The sequence below is a fragment of the Scyliorhinus canicula genome, chromosome 17, assembly GCF_902713615.1.
Source record: "Scyliorhinus canicula chromosome 17, sScyCan1.1, whole genome shotgun sequence".
Lineage (NCBI taxonomy): Eukaryota > Metazoa > Chordata > Chondrichthyes > Carcharhiniformes > Scyliorhinidae > Scyliorhinus > Scyliorhinus canicula.
This window is the reverse complement of record NC_052162.1, coordinates 85,607,527-85,625,827: the sequence shown is the minus strand read 5'-3', so window position 1 is coordinate 85,625,827 and position 18,301 is coordinate 85,607,527. Positions and strand designations below refer to the sequence as shown.

At 48.3% G+C, this 18,301-nt stretch overlaps 1 protein-coding gene and 1 long non-coding RNA gene across 3 annotated transcripts in view; one reads left to right on the top strand and one right to left on the bottom strand.

Annotated features, from left to right (window-relative positions):
- LOC119951283 overlaps positions 1 to 18,301 on the top strand; it is a 284,359-nt gene that overhangs the window by 11,607 nt on the left and 254,451 nt on the right. The gene's annotated exons all lie outside the window — the stretch shown is intronic.
- The window catches only part of LOC119951281 (SH3 domain-binding glutamic acid-rich-like protein), a 75,154-nt gene continuing 61,874 nt past the window's right edge, over positions 5,022 to 18,301 (bottom strand). The window contains exon 4 of the mRNA XM_038774330.1: positions 5,022 to 7,486. Within this exon, the coding sequence (XP_038630258.1) occupies positions 7,454 to 7,486 (33 nt within the window). The 3' untranslated portion in view covers positions 5,022 to 7,453. The remainder of the gene's footprint in view (positions 7,487 to 18,301) is intronic.

Below are 18,301 nucleotides of genomic sequence, written 5' to 3'. Positions count from 1 at the left end.
AAGGGCAATTAGGGATGGGCAATAAATGCTGGCCCAGCCAGCGATGCCCACATCCCATAAACAAACTTTTTAAAAAATTGATGCAAACACTTTTTTAAACATTCTTAGAAACAGTTAAGAAGTTCCACAGACATTTTAAAAACTTACAAACTTTCCTTACTGTACTTCCAGGTCGAAGCTCATCGCAATGTATGTTTGATGGGTTAAATGGGGACATTTCACAAAACATGTATCATACCACAAAACCATAAGCTAGTCTGCAGGCAGATTATAGTAAAGTTCTGTTTTCTGGGTTCAGTTTTCCAGTACTCACCAAAAGAAACAAATTCATTTGAAAATCATAACTGATTTCTTGAAATATTACAAGAGAACAGAATAAGATTTTTTCTCTTTTAGCGCTTCCTTCAAGTGGAGCATATGGCTCATGTCAGTGTTCGTTTAGAACAGAGCCAATGTTTAATTAATAAGAAATGTTTATGAGAACCAGTATAGCTCAAAGATTCTAGAGTTAATCTTTTAGCCCCATAGCCAGGAAATCTTAAAATATTAACTGGCGCATCACCTCTATTTAAAGCCGGTATCTGTGATGTCTTGAATAGCGCACACGTTACTTGAAGTAGGTGCTTTAACTTGTGAGGGTGTTGTATTTGTTAGTGGGTGGACAATTTCTTAAATCTCACTCTTAGGGTTTCAATTATTCAAATATATTGTACAACTGAAAATTACAATTGACTAAAACAAGGTTGATCTCCAAACATTAAAAACATGGATCCTGAGATCAATTTAGGTGCAAACCCAGTGGTAGGCACGAAGCACAATGTCAAAACAGGTGAGCAGGAACCAGGGATGATTGTGATGGCAGCTCCATCAGAACTGACAGTGTGCCGAGTATTCAAGATGCCGCCGAAGCGAGGCGACTGTCTGCAAGCTCTCCCCAACAGATCCATTTTTAACTTAACTTATACTCGTTCTACTTGAATTTTGTTTAATTCCCTTTTCTTCCTTGCACTGAATGATCTGTTGAACTGCTTGCAGAAAAATACTTTTCACTGTACCTCGGTACACGTGACAATAAACAAATCCAATCCAATTGCCCTCCAAGAGCAAAACTGGCTGGTGGGGACGTTGGCGCAGGAACTATTTTGAGTCGGGGGGAGTGCACGGGAGGAATGGCTCACAGTTGGTTCTGGGGAGCCAGGAGAAGCACTCTGATCCTTCCAGGGCTACATTCATTCTGGAATCCATATTATAGGAGCAATGGGACAGCAGTGGAAAGGGTGCAGAGGAGATTTACCAAGATGTTGCCTTGGCTGGAGAGTTTTAGTTATGAAGAGAGATTGGATAGACTGGGGGTGTTTTCCTTGGAGCAGAGGAGACTGAGGGGGGACATGACTGATGTATAAAATTATGAGGGACATAGATAGAGTAGATAGGAAGAAACGTTTCCCCTTGGTGAAATAATCAATGACCAGGGAGTGTAGATTTAAGGTAAGGAGCAGGAGGTTTGGAGGTGATGTGAGGAAAACCTTTTTCACCCAGAGGATGGTGGGAGAGTGAAACTCGCTGCCTGAAAGGAGGCAGAGACCCTCATATCAGTTAAGAAATGTTTAGATGTTACGGTTGCAATCCCAAGCCATACAAGGCCAAGTGCTGTAAAATGGGATTTTTAACCAGCAGACTTGATGGGCTGAAGGGCCTTTTCTGTGCTGTATGACTCTGTGATCCAGTATTGGAAATGGGCATGAAATTTGAATATGTCCCGTCTATTGTGCAAAGACTCCCTCACCCCCACCCCCCCCCCCCTCCCTCAAACACCCCAACCCCCCTCCTCCACATCCTACACCTTTGATACTACTATTGAGCTCTTGCCAAATTATTTCTCAACTTAGCAATTTTGGCCTTTCCCCAGTTGAAAATATTTGCTTTTGGTCTACCTTCATCCTTAACTACTCAAAATCTAATTAGATTATGTAAATGACCACTGAAATACTCTCACACTTTCCACCTGCCGCATTTCATTTTCAAAAACATAGAATTCATTAAGGATTCTAAATCCGCTCTACTTTTTATGCTGATTTTATCCGAGATAATTTTAGGATAATTGAAATCCGGACAACTGTTCTAATGCTTCTGCACATGTACTCCATGGGTTTGTCTAGCTATGCTGCTGGATTTAAAAGAATGCCGAGGTCATTCTCGGGGGCAGCATGGTAGCATGGTGGTTAGCATCAATGCTTCACAGCTCCAGGGTCGGTTCCCGGCTGGGTCACTGTCTGTGCGGGGGGGGGGGGGGGGGGGGGGGGGAGAGAGAGAGAGAGGTTGGATCTTTGAGTTGGAAGCTTAGGGGTGTTTCCCTTGTCTTTTGGGGGTCCCGATGTTAAGTGTTGGGGTTGGAGGAGCCTTTAACTTCACTTTGAGATCGGGGTGACATTTGATCTGGCTAGAAATTGCAGCTGAGAAACCAGTGAGTTTTACACTGCATTTCTCACCTGATCCAGCTCTTGGTGCAATTTTTGGAAACTTCCACCCAATGTTATAATGGGACTATATCGTATCATAATGGGACTGTGCTTTAATGTGACCATGTAATAATGGGACTGTGCTTTAATGTGACCATGTAACACTGAGACTATTTCATAATGGGAATGTGCTTTCATGTGACTGTGTTACACTGGGGCTATATTGTAATGGGACTGTGCTTCAATGTAACTATGTTCCACTGGGCATATTCGTGATGGGATTGTGTTTTAATAAGGCTATGTTATACTGAGACTATGTCTTAATGGGACTTTGCTTGAATGTGACTATGTTACACCGGGTCTATATTGTAATGCGACTATGCTTTCATGGATATATAAACAGAGGAAAAAGGCAAATTAAAATCTGACAATATAGTTTGTTTTTCTCCTAATAAGAGTAATGTTTGTGAATAAAAGCTTCCAAAAATATCACACCAAATGAAACATCAAAAAACAACCACGGTTGCTATGAAGGGAATTTGAGTAGCATTAAAGCACTTAGATGTGATGTGGCACTGTAAAGGCAAATGGGTAAGAGGCTTGGGAGCCTGAATGCAGGCCAATTTGCATTTTTAGTTCACTACTGCTGCTAAAACAGTGTTTGTGCTTTTGTTTACGCACAATGGGGACCGTTTATGATTTTCTAGACTGCTTGCGGGCAGATAGTAGGCACTTCACTGTCTGGCCTGGGGCAATAATAACCAAGCCCTACCTCATGGAGAAACGTTCAACTATTTGGGCTGGGAAAGCTTTGCTATGTACTTAATTATAATGTACACGCTGGCGTAAGTGGTACTGAGAGCAATTGGAGCAGATCGCTGTTTTCCAGTTTTCATTTCCACAAAGCAACAGGGGAAAAGGACAGTCACCTGCCTCCAATTAAAGCATTGCATAATAATGCAGTGAAGAGACAGAAAATACGGCTATTTGAAAACTGCATGATATTAATTCCATGGTATCTGGCAGTAAATCCTGGATTCACGTATCCAACATTTGAGAAACATTTTCTCTGTGCTATGCAAGCTCCCTCAATGTGTTAAATCAATCCTTAGTCTGTGACCAGTTAATTTGTAATATAACTGGCCTGAACAAATGAGCTAAGCAAGCCAAGATTTCAAGAAAGAGAGACTTTTATTTACAAATCACCTTTCACAATCTTTGGCTATGCTGAAGTACCTTACAGCCAAGTAGGTACTTTGGATTTTGGAATGTAGGTATGATAACCCTCACGACGATCTCAAGGGATCACTCATCGATCTCCCTGTGGGGCTCGTGGAGTGCAGGTTCCCATGGTAACGGGTGGAGGCCATCTTGCTGGGACTCATTATCAACCCCTTTAAATACCATCCCGTACCAGGACAGGGAGTCTTGTTAGTCCCGGGCTGGGGCACATGTGTTGTTTGCCGCGGGTGCGGCTTTACTTTTGATGTTTTAAATAAAATTAGTTAAAACTTCATCCCAAGTCTCCTGGATTCCTACAATAGGAAAGATGGTAGTCAATATGATCATAGAATTTACAGTGCAGAGCAATGCCCCCCAAACAGCAATGTTTTTAGCCCTCTACTTCATCAATTGGTTGTCCAGATCGAGATCCCCCTATACCTTTCATAGACAATTGTCTCACTCCCTCTGATGTCTCAGTAAAACGAAACCCATTCTCTCTGGCACCGCACTACCTCAAACCAATTCTCCGCTACATATGACACTCCTCCAGAAATTAATTCTATCTCCACAACTGCCGCCACAGCTAAGACACAGCACTCAAAACTTTAGCCTCTGGTTTCTTTTCCTCACACATAACTGTTCCATCATCAAGGACACTTTCTTTCACATCCAAATCATCATCCGATTCTGCACTATGTCCCTGGATAAATCAATCCTTTATCAGCTTCTAACTGGACTTGCCCATCACCCTCTTCACTAGCCTTTCCCCCTAAACTATTCCATCTAAAATGTGTTTCTGTTATCCATTACCTCACCAAGCTCCACTGGCTCTTCACATCCGACAGAACTAGATTTAAGCTCCTCCAGGACACCTTAAACCTCCTTGACGTTATCCCTCCATTCTTCTAGGTTCTCATCCTACCCCATTTCCCAGCATGGTCTATATTCCTCCTCTATACCTTCCAATCGCCTTCCCTCAGGAATTCACAACTTCGGAACCTGCGCTGAATCTCGTCCCTCCCTTCAAAGGCTTCCTTTCTTCTCTCGTCCATTCACTAACCACCTGCAATATGCTATTGAGATGTTTGCCTCCATCCAATGAGCAGTGTAAAAGTTAATTTTTATAGAAAAATAGATTTCCAGGATCCTCCCATACCATTGCTATGCCAGGAGATTATGTGTGTTTGGAAAGTGCAGGAGGATAGGATGATGTGCAATGTCTGAGGTCTCATTAAGATGGAGGGCATCTGTAGATCTGAGCCACTGCCTGGAGGAGAGGGGGAAGAAACAAATGTCAAATGAAGCTACAACTAAAGAACTTTAAAAAAAACATTCATGAAAGTTGCAACAAATGTAATATTTATTAATTTCATTTTCTTTTATTTTCTTAAGTATACATGATCTGAACAGCAAATGCAATAAATCAGACATAAAGATTTATGTAAATGTGTATGCTACAATATGTCCCACAAATCAATGGAAAGTACTTGCTTGACAAACACATGACACTTTCCAAAGACGTGATGGGAGCTGTCATGTTGCCGTACGATGACACCCAGCGACCAGCATGCATTAGAAATCTGCAGCCACTTAACCAGGCTGGCAGAGGACTCCAAGAATGACTTCCATCCAGTCGAGCTCACAAGTGCAGGACCTGTGTGCCATTTCCACGCTGTGTCCTTGTTATCTCAAGTTATCCTCTACCCACCATAAAGACCCCACCATTCAAAACAGTCATGTTGAAAACTGGAAACTGCTTATGTTATCCAAAGAAGTGACAGCCATTCTCCACCTGCATTAACACTAGTTTTCAGAATGTCGGCTGCGGTGTCTCGAATGTCTATGCTGCTTCTTTACTCAAGAGAGTGTTTAGAATATGGAACTCACTAGCACAACAAGCAGTTGAGACAATAGCATATTTGAATTTAAGCGGGATCTAGCTACCTGAAGGAGAAAGGAATAGAAGGATACGTGAACAGGATTATATGAAGTAATAAGGTGGTTTGCGCAGTGCAGCAACCACTGGTAAAGCATTGTTGGGCTGAATGCCTATTTCTGTTCTCAGAAATACTATGTATTCTATGTAATGTCATGCTTATTATGAGCAGCGACATCCAGTGGATTTAAGAAATTTGTTCTCTTGCTCTGCAGATATGATGGTTATGTTTAGCATCGTTTTTACTGGAGCAACAAATATAATAATATTTCCTTAATGGGAATTATTTCCAGGGGGTGAGTAGAGTATTTGCTGAAACCTTTTGAAGAAAATCTGGTAGAAAATGTATCTTATGTATCAGCAGGGCTAAAAACAAAATCTAAAGTTCCAGTAGCTCGCACTCAACTGAGGGAGTTCGGCATATCCTCTCCTTTTTTGGCTTTCTGGGATTCCAGGTGTCATGAACATCATATTGAGCAAATGGTATTGGCAGGAAGTTGCCTACTGTAAGCGGCGGGGACTGTATGGGACAAAGGGTAATGGAGCATCAGCCATGTTATTTTTAAAGCTGGTTTAATGCATAAAGCTGTCTTGCCTTCGTGACTGAAGATAATTTAAGAACGTGAGACAAGGTAGATGCTGCAAAAATAACCTGCAGATACGCTGGGAAGGGGTGCGAGGAATGGTGAAATGTTGTTGCATCTCCCTTCTCAAATGAACCTTTTAAGACTTTTTGAAAGCGTCAAACCTAATAAAGCATTCTAAAATAATTTCCAAAATCATCATGGTGCGAGTCTAGGCGTTGATCTGCTGGTAAAACGGCAGGAGCCACCGGAGGAACACATGCCTTGTACACCAGATGGTTTGGGCAGGGAGGATTCTTCTTAAAACATCCCGGGAGCCAGGTCAAAGTAACTGTCGAATAATTTCCCAATTAAATTGCAGCTGTTTCAAAATTTGAGACTCAATTTTACTTTCTTACTGAAGCACTTTGGGGGCAAAAGAACATGGGCAGAGGAGAATTGGGCGGCAGCCTGTGTCCTTCATCTTTCAGAAACTGGTCGCAACTAAACTCAGGCCCGGACACAATGCTGCCCCATCATTCACACTTCTGGGAAGATGCAGCAAGCAGCGCAGTACAAAATAGTGGGAACAAGGAAATTCAGCTCGACTGTGCTTCATCTGGCATTAATGTGAGTGAGGTTCTTGCAGCTTTCCTCCAGCAACTCCTGTGAACTCATTGTTAAAAAAAATCTTCAACATGATTATAATCTCCACTCAATGCAGCAGGTAAAATGGAACAATTTACCTTACTTTTGCCCTTTGGTTCAGGGGTTGGACTCCAAGGAGACCAGCACAAGACAATAATTGAAACAGTTGAGGACTAGAAAGAGGAGAGCGGCGGGATCAGCAGTGAAAATCCCTCAACGTTATAACTTCAGTGTCAAAAGAGTTTGGTTTGTGGGATTGTCAAAATCAAAATTATAAAATTTGGAAATAACAAAAAAGAGGAGCGGACATTTTTACCATACTTAGATTTTTTTTGGTAACATTTTGGGTGTCCACTTAAATCAGGTGACCCAAGTAGAAAAATAAACTAAAATAAACTATTACAAAAAGCATTCAATAACATGTTTAATATTAACCGGGTGATCCATTGTCATGCAGTTACTAGTTATTAATAAAATCTACTTGATGTTTTAACTAACCAAGAGAGGCTTCCATTAATCCCAACTGGACCTCCCTGTTAAATCCTATTCAGCCCCGAAACATAATTTGCTCGCACTAGAAGCGTCTGGCTTGTTGATAATATCGGTTGCAGTGAAGTTGGAGTTTAAGATGCTTGCTTTGCAAGGGCTTCAGCTTCCTAAAAAGGCAAGAAAATTAGTTAATGTTGTCAGACGTAAAATAAGAACTTCCCACAATACGATGAAGCACATCCATAGGAAACAACCAGACCACGTAAGAGGGTGAGATTCTCCTGCCACGCCCACCAAATTCCCAACCGAGGTCAATGGACCTTTACATAACCCGCATCCGGCCCATGGCCATCTCATGGCGGGCCCGGCTGAAGAATTCAGCCCAGAGAGTTTAATTCAATGCTTCCATTGGTTTGCATATAATCCAAATTGTTGATGTCATAGAATCACATCTTTGGGCCTTACAGCCCAGGAGGAGGTCCTCCTGGTGTGTTTTGTCTCGTCTTTGAAAAAGCTGTCTGATTGGTCCCAATCTCCTGCTCTTGCCCCCCTTGTCTGCATTTGTTTTTTTTTTCCTTTTCAAGTGTATATCCAATTCTCTTTTGAAAGTTACTGTTGCATTTGCTTTCACCACCTTTTTAAATCAGTGCATTCCAGATCATAACATTAAAAAAGCCTCCTTTTCTCCCATTTGGGGTAGTTTAAATGCGTGTTCTCTGGTTATCACCTCAAGTTTATCCCTTTCTAATTCATTAAGACCTTTCATAATTTCAAACATCTCTTTAACTGTCCATGCGCGCATGGAAACAATGCCAAATTCTTAAGTCTCGTTACCTGACTGAAGCCTCTCACCTCTGATACCGTTCCAGTGCACATTTTGGCTAAGATTGAGTAAAATACTCCAGTTGAGGCCTAAACAGTCATTTCTGCAAAATTAGTATAACTGTTTTCCTTTTTTTCCCACCCCATAGAATGCCTACAGAACCAAAGGAGTCTATTCGGCCCATCGAGTCTGCACCAACCCTACCGAGGCCCACTCCCTTGCTTTATCCCCATAACCCTACCGAACCTTTGGATACCAAGGACAACATAGCATGGCCAATCCAACTAACCTGTGTGGGTTTCCTCCGGGTGCCTCCCAATGTCCAAAGACTTGCAGGTTAGGTGAATTGGCCATGATAAATTGCCCTTAGTGACCAAAAAGGTTAGGAGGGGTTATTGGGTTACAGGGATAGGGTGGAAGTGAGGGCTTAAGTGTGTCGGTGCAGACTCGATGAGCCAAATGGCCTCCTTCTGCACTTCGTGTTCTATGTACATCTTTGGACTGTGGAAGAAACCAAATCACCTGGTGTCATATTCCTTGCCTTTTCCTCTTAAGATATCCAGATGTGTAATGTTGACAAAGAATGTACAAATAAGAAGATTGAATCAAAACTAATTTATTTGACACTACTAAACTAACATGAAGTTCGCACACTTGGAGTTATAGATGATAAACTAATGACACTGAATCTGTAGTACAATATTCTATCTAACAAATAAACAAGACTATGACTTGCCCTTGTGCTATATTTTTCTCTATTCAACTTTCACTCTGCTCTCTCCAGGGGCAGAATTCTCCCCTACCCGACGGGGCGAGGGGTCCCGGCGTAGCGGAGTGGCGCCAACCACTCCGGCGTCGGGCCTCCCCAAAGGTGCGGAATTCTCCGCACCTTTAGGGGCTAGGCCTGTGCCGGAGTGGCTCCCGCTCCGCCGACTGGCGCCAACGTACTTTGGCGCCACGCCGATCGGCGTCGGAGCTGGCCGAAAGGCCTTCGCCGGTTGGTGTGAGTCCGCGCATGCGCCGGAGCGTCAGCGGCCGCTGACGTCACCACCGGCGCATGCGCGGTGGAGGGGGTCTCTTCCGTCTCCGCCATGGTGGAGGCCGTGGCGGCGGTGGAAGAAAAAGTGGGCCCCGATCGCAGGCCAGGCCACTGTGGGGCTCCCCCTGGGGTCCGATCGGCGCGCGCCCCCCCCCCCCCCCCCCAGGACCCCGGGGCGCGCTCGCGCCGCCTGCTCCTGCCGGCACAGATGTGGTTTAAACCATGTCGGTGGGAGAGGCCTGACAGCGGCGGGACTTTGGCCCATCGTGGGCCTGAGAATCGCCATGGGGGGTCCGCCAACCGGCGCGGGGGGGTCCACCGACCGGTGGGGCGCGATTCCCGCCCCCGCCGATTCCTGGGTGGCGGAGAATTCTGGCCACGGGGGGGCGGGATTTACAAAGGCCCCGGGCGATTCGCCGACCCTGCGGGGGGGGGGGGGGGGGGGGGGGGGGGGAGAATTCCGTTCTCCTCAGCTTCTCTTCAGCTTCCCCCAGAATTCCTAGAGATGCTGTTTTATATACAGTGAATTAGTGACGCCCTCTAGTGTTTGATTTACACATAGATTCAGATATTAACCCTTTACTATACTGGCATTATACATATCATTGCACCCAGGAGGAAACCATGCAGACATGGAGAGAACATGCAGACTCCACACAGGCAGTCACCCAAGGCTGGAATCAGACCCAGGTCCTTGGCGCTGTGAGGCAGCAGTGCCCCCATGCCATCCCTATGCCTCTATTTAGTGATTAATAGCAATAGTGCTTGTTTTTGATTTGAGGCTCATCCGCCAATAATTCTACATTTTTTTCTATAACTACAAGACTGTGACATTTCAGAGCAAACCAGCACAGATAGAAACACAGTACATAGTTTTGACCGATGGGATCCTGAGCCACAAACTTCCCATTGGGCTACAGTTTACTCCTTCCTGACCCACACGGCGGCATATTATTCATTATAATCCTTACTGAATATACAAGGCTGCTATGTCATTTTCCTCCATTAGAATGGATGTATATGTATTCCTGTATCACTGGGCTCTTCCTGTTCATTCACCGCTACTGTACCCCACTGACTAATCAATTAACCATCAATCACCACTTCCTTCTGCAGATAGCCATAGCAGCAGTAAACCGCTCAGAACTCAACTGTCACGGAGTAGATTTTTAGAACACAGTTGGGAAAGTGACAAGCTGGTTAAGGCTGGGCTTTAGAAAAGATCAGAAGACTTCAGGGGTAATCTCCAGTCCCCCAGCCACTTGTTTAGCTGGCGACGGGATTCTCTCTCCCTTCGCTTGTCAATGGGATTTCCCATTGAAGACACCCCACCCTACCGCGGAACCCACAGGCAGGGGTGTGCTGCCAGCGGGAAAAGAAAATCCCAAAAGCCGGACAATTCCAGCCGGAATCATCGAAATCGGTTTGATAATATTTTAACCTTCATAATTGGTCACAAGTTACCGGAAGCTAGGCCATACAATTACCTGCCAGGGAACAATGGCGTTCAACTTGTTCCATCTCTTTATGGGTATAGTGGGCATATGGTTTGATTAAATTCAGCCTAAGGGCCACTTTTGGGTGGGGTGAGGGGTAGAGGAAAGGTGTTGAAATGGCAGGGTTGGTGATATACCATCAATTACGACACGAGAGAGAGATCAAGTGAATGAAGGCTTCAAAGCGCAAAGAACTTAGCTTGCCAGAGACTTCGGTACAAACTGAGCGCCACCCACTGGACGCAACATTATATACAGCCCCGGGGAGGCAGAGCCAGAGGCGGAGCCCACCGGGGTTCCAACCCAAGCCTTAAAGGCATATCACCTATCTGGTGAATACATTCACCACAGTTGGGTCTATCTATTGAATTATTATTTCCCAGCTCTAACCACTGCGAACCAAAATTATCAAAGTCGTAAAAAAACACCCTGCAAGAAATGGCTGGCTTTCTCCCTTTGACTTCAAAATTCAGTTGATTTTTATTGACATTTGGTGCAACCAATAATGCGCATAAGCGCACACAAACATCCATACACACATGGATGTACAGTCATACACGCACATCCATATGTATGCACACATGCACACACATCCATACGCACATACAGATATATCCATACACACACACTTCCATGCGTATGCACACAGGAACACACATCATACATACACAGAGGCATGCACACACACATCCTTACACAAGTACATGTACAAGCATATGCACGCACACGCTCCATTTATACACACATCCATGCAGACGCACACGCACACACCCATCCATATGTAAGCACACACGCACACGTCCATACACACATCCAACATCAGAAGACCCTTGGCTGGTACAGGCTCAAACAGGGCTGTTCCCCTGTAGTACTGCTGTCTGTAAAACTATGAGTCCAGCCTCTCCTTCTTCAGCAGGGTGATGGTCCTGGCCATGAGCAGTGACACGTCCCTGTTTCGACTGCTGCTCTATCACTATGTGTAAAAACACCAACTTGACGGTGTGGTGCTAACAATTGCAGTCAAAGACGAGAGACAAGTTCAATCGAGGCTTTATTGCTGTGTGATGCTATTCCTCCGGCTGCAAATGAAGACTAGAGTCTGAGTGACTCACATGCATATTTATACACAAGCTCCCTGTGGGCGGAGCTAGCCGGCAGGGGCTTACCGGAGGAACCTGTATTACAGGTACAGCCATACATCCCCCTACTGCAAGTACGCATATCTACAGTGGTTATCACCGCATTCACCCCCTGTAAAAAATGATCCGGCGGGGGTGACGTGTAACTATAATACAAAGGATGAAATATTTACAAAAGGGTCCAAACAAAGAAAACCAAGAGTCCATCCGGTCAGCAGGTTACAGGTTGAGCCGAACCGGCAGTCGAATGTTCCGCTGTGATCGGCATAGCTGTGGCGGCGACATCGGTGCAGGTGCTGGCGGTGTTGGTGCTGGCTGCTGGCAGGATGATTCCGAGAGCGAGCCAAAATCTTCCATGTCCTCCAGTGTGGGCAGGGGGACGAGGGATGGACCTGGTGGGGATGAATAGGGGGGCGCTGGGGAAAAGGAGGGTGGCACGGGGGGAAAAAAGGGCGTGGGCATGGGATCGGCACCTGAGGGAGCCAGGTCCCGGAGACAGACTGTGTCGTGGCGGCCGTCGGGGAACTCCAAGTAGGCATACTGAGGGTTGGCGTGGAGAAGGCGTACTTTGTCCACCAGGGGTTCCGCCTTGTGGTGCCGGACATGCCTACGGAGAAGGACTGGGCCCAGAGCCGTGAGCCACGTCGGGAGCCACACCCCAGATGTAGACTTCCTAGGGAAGGCAAAAACACGTTCATCTAGTTCAGTAGTGACCGAATGGAATGGAGCGCGTCAGGGAGGACCTGCTGCCAGCGTGCGGCTGGGAGGTTCCTGGACCGTAGGGCCAGCTGGACAGCCCTCCATACCGTCCCGTTCTCCCTCTCTACCTGCCCGTTTCCCCGGGGGTTGTAGCTGGTCGTCCTGCTGGAGGCGATATCCCTGCTGAGCAGGAAATGACGCAGCTCATGAACGAGGATCCCCTGTCACTGTGGATGTAGTTGGGGAAACCGAACAGGGTGAAAATGGAATCCATGGCCTTGATAACGGTGGCAGACGTCATATCCATGCATGGGATGGCGAAGGGGAACCTAGAAAATTCATCGACCACACTAAGGATGTAAGTGTTGCGGTCGGTGGAGGGAAGGGGCCCTTTGAAGTCCACGCTGAGGCGTTCAAAGGGGTGGGACGCTTTCACCAGGCGCGCTCGATCTGGCCTGTAGAAGTGCGGCTTGCACTCCGCACAGACCTGGCAGTCTCTGGTGACTGTCCGTACTTCCTCGACGGAGTAGGGCAGATTGCGGGCTTTGATTAGATGGTACAAGCGAGTGACCCCCGGGTGGCAAAGGCTCTCGTGCAAGGCACGGAGCTGGTTCACTTGTGCGCTGGCACATGTACCTCGGGAGAGGGCGTCTGGGGGCTCGTTGAGCTTGCCGGGGCGATACAAGATCTCGTAGTTAAAGGTGGAGAGCTCAATTCTCCACCGCAAGATTTTGTCGTTTTTGGTCTTGCCCCGCTGCGTGTTGTTGAACATGAAGGCTACCGACCATTGGTCAGTGAGGAGAGTGAATCTGCTGCTGGCCAGGATATGCCTCCAGTGACGCACCGCTGCAACGATTGCCTGGGCCTCCTTTTCAACAGAGAAATGTCGATTTTCGAAGGCGTGGAGGGTGCGTGAAAAGAATGCCACGGGTCTGCCTGCCTGATTCAGCGCGGCGGCAAGGGCGACATCTGAAGCGTCGCTTTCTACTTGAAAAGGCAGTGTCTCATCTACTGCGTGCATCCCGGCCTTGGCTATGTCAGATCGAATGCGGGCGAAGGCCTGTTGTGCCTCGGCCGAGAGGGGAAAATGTGCGGACTGGATAAGTGGGCAGGCCTTGTCCGCGTATTGTGGGACCCACTGGGCGTAATAAGAAAAGAACCCAAGGCAGCGTTTGAGGGCCTTGGGGCAGTGGAAGCTCCATGAGGGGGCGCATACGGTCGGGGTCGGGCCCCAGTAGTCCGTTTTGGACTACGTAGCCGAGGATGGCTAAGCGGTCTGTGCAGGACATGCACTTCTCCTTGTTGTACATGAGATTAAGGAGAGATGCGGTGTGGAGGAATTTAGAAAAGGTTGGCATCATGGTCCTGCTGGTCATGGCCGCAGATGGTCGGGGCAGCACGGTGGTTAGCATAAATGCTTCACAGCTCCAGGGTCCCAGGTTCGATTCCCGGCTGGGTCACTGTCTGTGTGGAGTCTGCACGTCTTCCCCGTGTGTGCGTGGGTTTCCTCCGGGTGCTCCGGTTTCCTCCCACAGTCCAAAGATGTGCGGGTTAGGTGGATTGGCCATGCTAAATTGCCCGTAGTGTAAGGTTAATGGGGGGATTGTTGGGTTACGGGTATAAGGTGGATACGTGGATTTGAGTAGGGTGATCATTACTCGGCACAACATTGAGGGCCGAAGGGCCTGTTCTGTGCTGTACTGTTCTATGTTCTAAGATGGTGACATTGTCGAGGTACGGGAAGGTGGCCTGCAGTCCGTACCAGTCAACCATTCGGACCATTTCCCGTTGAAATACCGAGACTCCATTTGTGATGCCGAAGGGGACCCTAAGAAATTGGTACAGACGACCGTCTGCCTCGAAGGCAGTGTAGGGACGGTCCGATTTATGGATGGGGAGCTGGTGGTAGGCGGATTTCAGGTCAATAGTAGAGAAGACCCGGTACTGTGCAATCTGATTGACCATATCAGAAATGCGGGGAGGGGGTACGCGTCAAGCTGCATGTACCGGTTGATGGTCTGTCTGTAGTCCACGACCATCCTGTGCTTCTCCCAGGTCTTAAATACTACCACCTGGTCTCTCCAAGGGCTGTTGCTGGCCTCGATGATACCCTCCCAAAGCAGCCGCTGGACTTCGGACCTGATGAAGGCCTTATCCTGGGTGCTGTGCCGTCTGCTCCTGGTGGCGACGGGCTTGCAATCTGCGGTCAGATTGGCAAAGAGTGAGGGAGGCTCGACCTTGAGGGTCGTGAGGCCGCAAAGGGTGAGGGGAGGTAGGGGTCCGCCGAATTTGAGGGTGAGGCTCTGGAGATTGCACTGGAAATCCAGGCCTAGTAAGAGTGACGCGCAGAGGTTGGGGAGAATGTACAGACGTAAACGGTCAAATTCCACGCCCTGTGCAGTAAGTTTAACCAGGCAGAAACCCCGGATCGAGACAGAGTGGGAACCGGAGGAGAGAGAGATGGACCGCAAGGGAATAACGCCTTACCGTGTCCGGGTGGACGAAACTCTCAGTGCTCCCGGAGTCGATGAGGCAGGAGGTCACGTGGCCGTTGACCAACACCGATGTGGAAGAGGGTGCCAGTAGCAAGGACGCGACTGGTCGAGCGTAACCGAGGCGAGTAGCGGGCGATCAGCAGTCGAGTCAGATGAGTCCGACGAGGAGCGGTAGCGACCCGTGTCAAGTGGCCCCGTCCCGGGGGGAGGACAAAATGGCGGCGTCTGGAGTACCTGTGTGGGAGAAGATGGCGGCGGACAAAATGGCGACGTCCATGGAACGCACATGTCGGTGGGGGATGAAGATGGCGGCACCCATGGAGCGCACGTGGCGGGGCGCGCAAAAGATAGCGGCGCCCACTGATCGCACGTGGGGTCAGGGGAAGCGGAAGTCAGGGCCCATTGTGCGATCGGCTGAGGCGAGGGGGGGAATGGAGGCGTGATAGCGGCAACCGTCCAGGACAAATACACAGTTGCAAAGTGGCCTTTCTTGCCACAAGCTTTGCAGGTCGCAGTGCGGGCCGGGCAGCATTGGCGGGGGTGCTTCTGCTGACCGCAGAAGTAACAGTGGGGACCCCCAGGGAGTGCGGTGCGGCGGGCAGCGCAGGCGTAGTGCGCGGGGGCGGCTGCTGGGGGGCCGGTTGCGGGGTCCACAAGGGGTAGGACGGGTGGGCCTGGGGGGCCGTTTGCGGGGTCCACTAAGGGTAGGACGGGTGGGCCGAGCGGCAAGCGGAGTAAGTTCGCGCACTACGGGAGGCGGCCGTCATGGAAAGCGCCAGAGTCTTTGTGGCCGCGAGGTCGAGGGCGACCCCTTCCAGCAGTCGTTGCCGGATGGGGTCCGATGCAATGCCTGTAGCAAAGGCATCGCGCCTGAGTAAGTCAGAGTGTTCCGTGGCTGTGAGGGCCCGGCAGTCGCAGTCTTATACCAGAGAGGTATAAGGGCCCTCCAGAAGTCCTCAATCGACTCACCCGGCTGCTGGACGCGAGTAGAGAGTTGATGCCTCGCAAACAGGGTGTTCGTCGACTGTGCATAGTTCTCCTTGAGCAGTTCCATAGCTCTGGTGTAGTTAGTCGCATCTCGAATTAGCGGGAAGACACTGGAGCTAAGTCTCGAGAACAGGAGTTGCTTTTTCTGAGCCTCCGTCGGAGGAGGGTCCGCTGAAGTGATGTAGGCCTCGAAAACTGCAAGCCAGTGAACAAAGTCTTTCCTGGCGTGAGGTGACTGCGGATCCAGCTGCAGACGGTCAGGCTTGATTCTGATTTCCATGGTGTACGGAAAATCACACAGCAATAAATTGTGGCGCTAACAATTGCAGTCAAAGACGAGAGACAAGTTCAATCGAGGCTTTATTGCTGTGTGATGCTATTCCTCCGGCTGCAACTGAAGACTAGAGTCTGAGTGGCTCACACGCATATTTATACACAAGCCCCCTGTGGACAGAGCTAGCCGGCAGGGGGTTACTGGAGGAACCTGTATTACAGGTACAGCCATACATCCCCCTACTGCAAGTACACATATCTACTGTGGTTATCACCACAGACGGGCTCCATGATTCTCCAGAATCATGCACTGTGATAGACGAGGCACAGTTAATTAGAGTGAAGCTTGCAGTTAGCATGACAGGCACATATCTAGAAAGCACCCCCATTCTCCCATTTCACAGTCCTATATCCCTATTCCTGACAATCTTCCTCGGCAAGTGGAAATGATATTCAATAGAGAGCATAATGCCTTGGTCCTGGAGTTCTGCCTGAGTTTGGGGTTGTAATCATGGTTCAGTTGTGCTTCCCCAAGTTCATTCCATGGGGCAGGGATGCAACCCATTCCTGAAAACCCCACTCTGCAATCTGGCCTCTCTTGAGACCCTACGCAGAAACCTCACAGTCACCCCCAGTGCTGGCCTTCAGTATTCACCTCCCCCCACCACTTTTATGCTCCCACTAAAGACGGGCACTCCCTCAGTGGTTATTTTGCAACAAAGCCAGTAAAGGTGGCACAGGAAGCAATGCCAGCCTCTAGACCCCCTGAAAGCAAGGGGTGCCCCAAAGCGCAAGGGAAGGTCTGCAAGCAACCTCTCTCCCCCCCCCCCCCCCCCCAAGGATTGAAAAAGCCCCGGCCCTGAGTTGAACTGATCTGTGTCCCCCTCAACCAATCCGGGACACCCTGAGCAGTGAAGAGCCTGGGAAATCATGGCTGCCTGAGCACTCACCTCTGTCCCCACCCGGTTCACGTTTATGCAAACCTGTTGTAAATGCCGGCAGCATGACATCGCGCCCGCGCCGAGTGAATATTCCGTGAGGGGGGAAGATGCGGAGTGAGTGCTCGCTAATGACATGCTAATGTATTAAAATGAGGTTCCTAGGCTCCCATGGCCTATGATTCGTGCTGCTCCACTGACGAAGCGGGGAGTTGGGGCAAGGTGAAAATTGCAAATCCCAATCACGCCGTAAAGAATCACATTTTCAATTCTCTCCGGATTTTGAGCCCGCGCTGAGTTTCTCATGGTCGGAGAGGGCTAAAAATCACCGCATATACACTTTCATAGAATCGCAGAATTTACAGTCCAGAAGGAGGCCACTCGGCCCATCGCGTCTGCACCGGCTCTTGGAAAGAGCACCCTACCCGAGGTCAACACCTCCACCCTATCCCCATAACCCAGTAATGCCACCCAACACTAAGGGCAATTTTGGACACAAAGGGCAATTTATCAAGGCCAATCCACCTAACCTGCACATCTTTGGACTGTGGGAGGAAACCGGAGCACCCGGAGGAAACCCACGCACACACGGGGAGGATGTGCAGACTCCACACAGACAGTGACCCAAGCCGGGAATCGAACCTGGGACCCTGGAGCTGTGAAGCAATTGTGCTATCCACAATGCTACCGTGCTGCCCTTACCACACTTACCACACACGCTCACTTACACACATACACACTCACACATACATGCACACACGTTTACTCCATATAAAAGACACTACCTTATTAACTAATACTAAATACAGTTTTATTCTCCCACCTGTGAATCACGCAGTTTTTAATCAGCCTTGTAAACGTTGAAGTTGATTATTTTGCCCCCTTGTAATAGTTACTAAAGGAGTAAAATCTTGGTCAGCCTGACAGCATTAAAATGATACGCCATGGGGAAAGGAAACAATCAGTTCAGACCAATGAGGTATATGGTTAAAATCGTTATCCAACATTTACCGAAATATTATATTGGTAATTATGCACAGGGTATAGGCCAGCAAGATGCAAGTTGTAACAGAAACCAATCCAGTTTCAAAAC